The sequence below is a fragment of the Aquarana catesbeiana genome, linkage group LG05 (genome assembly GCF_042186555.1).
Source record: "Aquarana catesbeiana isolate 2022-GZ linkage group LG05, ASM4218655v1, whole genome shotgun sequence".
NCBI lineage: Eukaryota > Metazoa > Chordata > Amphibia > Anura > Ranidae > Aquarana > Aquarana catesbeiana.
In genome coordinates, this window is record NC_133328.1 from 637,476,547 (window position 1) to 637,481,661 (window position 5,115).

Consider the following 5,115-nt stretch of genomic DNA (forward strand, 5'->3'; position numbering starts at 1 on the left):
GGGCTATTACTTTATTATGCACGCAAGGCCATTGTCCTCAGGTGGAAAGCCTCATCTGCACCCTCAGTTAACTTTTGGAAATGGTTAGTTAAATTTAGCTCTGCCATTATACAAGGCCACTTACCTGTCTTGAGGTGGTGGCAAAAAAATTTCACAAAGTATGGGACAGATGGGTGGAATCCCCGGATCCAAATGCAGACTCTGGTGGATCCTAAACTGGGTATAGCAGAGCGGGGGAGGGGATGTGTATTTCATCAATCAATAAGCTCTGAAGGTTGTTTGTGGGAACAGAATATCCTTGTGATTCCGTCTGCACAGGTGGTCCGAGCGTACAGTTTGTTGTGCGTTTTCGTTTTTTATTGTGTATCCGAGCCTGGGTATGCCCAATAGGCTCTGTAATGTGTTGTACTTCACTTTTAAAAACCTGCAATAAAAACTGTTTTTTTTTTTAAATTAAGAGCCCATGATGTAATCTCTTTACCACGTGATCAGCGGTGACCAATCACAGGAAGTGCCAGTATTCGGCTTTCCTCAGTTTGTGCCGACAAGACGCGAGCAGAGGAGAGCCGATCGGTGGCTCTCCTGACGGGGGGGGGGGCTGCACTGAATATTAGCACAGCCCCCTTCAGAGGTGCCCATCACAGATGTCAATCAGTGCCCATTAGTAATGCCTGTCAGTGCCCATCAGTGCCACCTATCAGTTAAGGAGAAAACAATATTTGACAACAAGTCTTTTATAATTTGTTTAGCAAAAAATTAAAAACCCCAGTGGTGATTAAATACCACCAAAAGAAAGCTCTATTTGTGGGGGAAAAAAATTATAAAAATTTAATTTGGGTACAGTGTAGCATGACTGCGCAATTGTCATTTAAAGTGTGAGAGCGCTGAAAGCTGAAAATTGGCCTGGGCAGGAAGGGGGTGAAAGTGCCCGATATTGAAGTAGTTAAAATTTGAAGAGACAGTACACACTTAACAAAAGCTCCTAAAAATGATTTGGCACTTTAACATTTTGCGGTTTGTACTCCTTTTCCCCCTACCTTGAATAACAACAAAATACACAAAAAAAAAAAAAAAACACAAAAGGCAAATCAGACAGAATAATAAAGAGAACATCAACATGATCCAGCATATCCTTTGTCCAGTTACTACAGAGAAAATATACCTTTTACCGCCCTTAGCCCCCCCAACCTGTACAACCATCAACTCACATGACAACAAATATCACTTCTAATATTTTTATTGGTGAATTTATACAGATATATTGACCCTCACCTATATACAGTATAATACAACAAAAAGAAAAAATATAAAGGATACAAAAATCAAACTGAATCAGTTTTTTTCTTTATACCATAAAACAATCTTAAATCAATACAATGAAATTAGAAACAGCGACAACTAATATTATCCCCGTTCATACTACAAAGTTTTGGATCACATGCGTTTTACACACGTTTTTAGCCCCATTGACTATTGGATCACATGATTTGCCGTGTTTTCTGAAAGCACGCCAAAAAATTGGCATGTGGTACTTTTCAGAAAATGCGGCAAAAGCGATCCTAATAGAAATCAATGCAACTGTGGCTAAAAACTCATGTAAAAATGCACGTAAGCCGCGCACACACCTGCTCTGCCGCTGAAACACAGAGCACCAATGTGAACCTGGGCCTAAGCCTCTCCCCCACATCTCTGATCTCTAAAACTAAACTCAAAACTGTTTATAGTTTTGGATAGAGGGGGTAAAGAGTTAGAACCTCTGCCTGTTTTTTATTGCTGTCAGTTTCCCAGCTGTAGAGATTTTCCCTCCGTATTTCTCCTGGTGACCACTGACACAGAATGTAACTGAAAGGCTTACCTTTTAAGGCTGTCATTGGAACAGGAAATGAGGGGAAATCTTCCCATGGGGACATGTGTTCCGGTGACACCGATCTAAGAGAAGAATTCCTCTGACCTTGGAGAGATTTCCTCTCACTTTTTGTGTCTCTGGGAGATTTCTCTACACTAAGAAAGGGCTTTATATACAAATTTAACCAAAGCATGAAAATTAACACTTCAAAATAATAAAATTAGATCTAAAGGCAAAATGTTTTCTCATTTTGAATAGAGTAAGCGAAAGTAATAACCTCTATCAGTTTTTTTTGTCTTGTGTGTCCTATTGGGGAGATTTCCCTTCATTTCCTTTCCCATAGCCAAACAGGAAGTGAGAGGAAATCCCGGGTTATCACCAGAACTAGTGTCCGCAATGGAAACATTTCCCCTCTATTCCTGTTCTGGTAACAACCCAAAATTTGTAATTTTCTTTCACTCTCTGTGATATCAATAAAACAGGACAAATAGAGAGGGGGAGTCTCCCTAATGGGAGCACAGACAGCAATAAAAATCTGACAGGGGCTTAAATTCCTTCCCACGTGTTCCAAAAAAAAAAGAAGTTTAGTTATACTTTAAACACTTAAAATATTTAACACCTTGTTCCTCAAATATAATAACTCCTTAAATGTAACCTTAACCCCTGACCTAACATAACCCTTAAAGCTAAACATACAATCTGATAGTAGATCTAAAACGGATTGTACAATCAACTATGTAGTGTAAGTACTTTCCTGGATACAATATGAATGGATAACGTAGGTGTGTCCTTATATTTTTGGTAAATCTAAAGCTGACCATACACTACCAAATCTCCATTAGCTTTACCAAAACTATGTATTGTCAAGTTAAAGTTGAAAAATTTGATTTAGTTAAAATCAGGCAGGCACATATACTACACAGCTGATGGTAGATCTAAAGGAGATTGTACAAATCAGATTGTATAAATAATAAACCCCCCAAATCTCCCCTCTTGTCTTATTGGATGCGGAAGTGACGGAGGAGACTCTATTGTGCTGAGATCTTGAGGATCCACCGATTGAAGAAATACGTTATCTGTACAAACTGTGTCATCCTATGAACCAGATTGACATTTCTCACCAGATTTCACCAGATTCAGCTCAGATTTCCTGTAATATGATCATATTAAAAATCTCCTGACCCTCCCAGAGATCTTTATACGACCTTTTCCTACATATAACCCGGCATGGAGGGGCTCAGTGAAGGTGGTGGTGAAGGTGTGGAGGTGTCGGATCGGGTCACACAGATCATAAAAGGACAGCCGCCCGGCCTCATAATCCACATCGATCCTGACTCTGTTACTGGGGAGATTGGGAGATATGACGAACTGTTTATTGTCATGTATTAGATAACACACACCGCTATACCTCCACAAACACCAAGACTTGTTATTATTTCCAATCCATGCCTGCACTCCTCTCCCTCTCCTCTCTACACTGGGATAACACATCCCAATGCTGTAATTTTCTGACTCACTGACATCCACTTCCCAGTAATGTCGCCCCGAGGAAAATCTCTGACTGCTTAATACCTGGGACCACCACTGAAATCTCTCCGGTGTTTCTGGACGATTCTGCTTTATATCTGACCAGGATACAGTTTTCATGTCATCTGATATCTGTAGCCTATTATGAGCTGTGTTCACATCCAGAAATATATCTGAAGCGTCCGGTATATAGAAGAATACATTTACCCCTTTTATCATATCAGATAACCCTGTGTGTAATGTGTGTGAAATTCCAGCCACATCCAGATCCCCTCCATCATGGAGGAGTCTATCATGTCTCTCTCTGTCCTCATCATCTCCCTCCTCAGTATCACACAAGTCCCCTGTGTCTGATTCCTGTAGGACAGTCAGTGGGTCAGTCATGTTACACAGCTCCTCAATGTTCTCCATCTTCCTGGACAGAACGTCCTTCTTTATTTCCAGCTGATAAATCAAATCAGACAATGACTGTGAGATCCGCTCTTCCTGGCTGGAGATGTTCCTCAGGACTCTCTTCTCCAGGTCCTCCAGATGTCTCCTGAGCTCTATGAACAGGGCAGTGACTCTCTCTGTTAGACCAGCTGATTTTTCTTGTACTTTTCCCTTAAGTTCCTGCAGACTCTGGACTCTTTGCTCAATCTCCTTTCTTTTAGCAAACAGTTTCTGCAGAACATTTCTCAGTTTCTGTTTCTTCTTCTCAGAGGCCTCATCCAGAGTATCCACCTTGTGTCCCCGGTGTTCTCCATCCAAACTACAGGACACACAGATACAGGCAGAGTCCTCAGTGCAGTAATATTTAAGAAGTTCTCTATGGATGGCGCATTTTCTGTTCTCCATGGAAGTGGTGGGATCAGTTAGAACATGTTCTGGTGACTGGCTGTGGACTCTCAGGTGATTATCACACAGAGAAGCTTCACACAGCATACAGGATTTAACAGCAGGTACAGGATAGTGAATACAGTAAGTACAGAAGATTCCAGTCTTCTTCTGATCTAGATTAGTAGACCGTAAAGTCTCCACTATATTACACAGTGTTATGTTCCTCTGCAGTGTAGGACGATTCCTAGACCTTTTTCTGCACCGAGGACATGAATAATCTCCAGACCCCTGCTGTGTATCCAACACACGATCAATACAGACCTGGCAGAAGTTGTGTCCACAGCTCAGCATTACAGGATCTTTATACATTTCCAGACAGATGGAACAGTCCAGCTCCTGTCTCACTTCAGCAGACGCCATTTCTGACAGCAGAAGAGAAAAATGAAAGTGAAAGTCTCAGACACTCAGAAACCAGAGAACACGTCTCATTTCTCAACACAGGGAGGGGCTGATCTTGTTTTGCAACTTATATCTGACCTCTACCGGGAAAGCCCCCGTCCCATATCAAAATTTTTGAAAAAATCTTATGCAGTTTGTTAGATCACCTTTGTTAACGTTAGATCTCACACAAAAGAAGCCATATTAACAGTGATTTGCTGGGGGGGGGGGCTAACCCACCATCAGCCCCCCCCTATCAAAAAATTGACCAGTTAGCTATTTTGGAAGCTATTTGTTAGATCCGGTAAGATCAAGTGGTTTTAGCAATAGCGCTCACATAATTACAGACTTATTAAGTGATTAATGGGGGGGGGGGGGGAGGCTGGCCACCCCTTATTAAATTTTCTGGCCAAAAATTGTTCAGACTAATAGATATTCGTTAGATCTGGTAAGATCAAGTGGTTTTAACTTTAGATCTCACATAA

The 5,115-nt window shown here is 41.2% G+C and overlaps 1 protein-coding gene across 1 annotated transcript; it reads right to left on the reverse strand.

The window, feature by feature from the left end:
* Nucleotides 1-1,221: 1,221 nt before the first annotated feature.
* LOC141145587 (E3 ubiquitin-protein ligase TRIM39-like) lies at nt 1,222-4,679 on the reverse strand. Its single transcript, XM_073632413.1, has one exon. It carries the CDS (start codon nt 4,610-4,612, stop codon nt 3,008-3,010), a length of 1,605 nt encoding a protein of 534 aa, XP_073488514.1. The 5' UTR covers nt 4,613-4,679; the 3' UTR covers nt 1,222-3,007.
* Nucleotides 4,680-5,115: the final 436 nt, after the last annotated feature.

Bases quoted from the DNA above. Each gene is read 5' to 3' on its own strand.
- LOC141145587 (XM_073632413.1), bottom strand. From the start codon at position 4,612: ATGGCGTCTGCTGAAGTGAGACAGGAGCTGGACTGTTCCATCTGTCTG.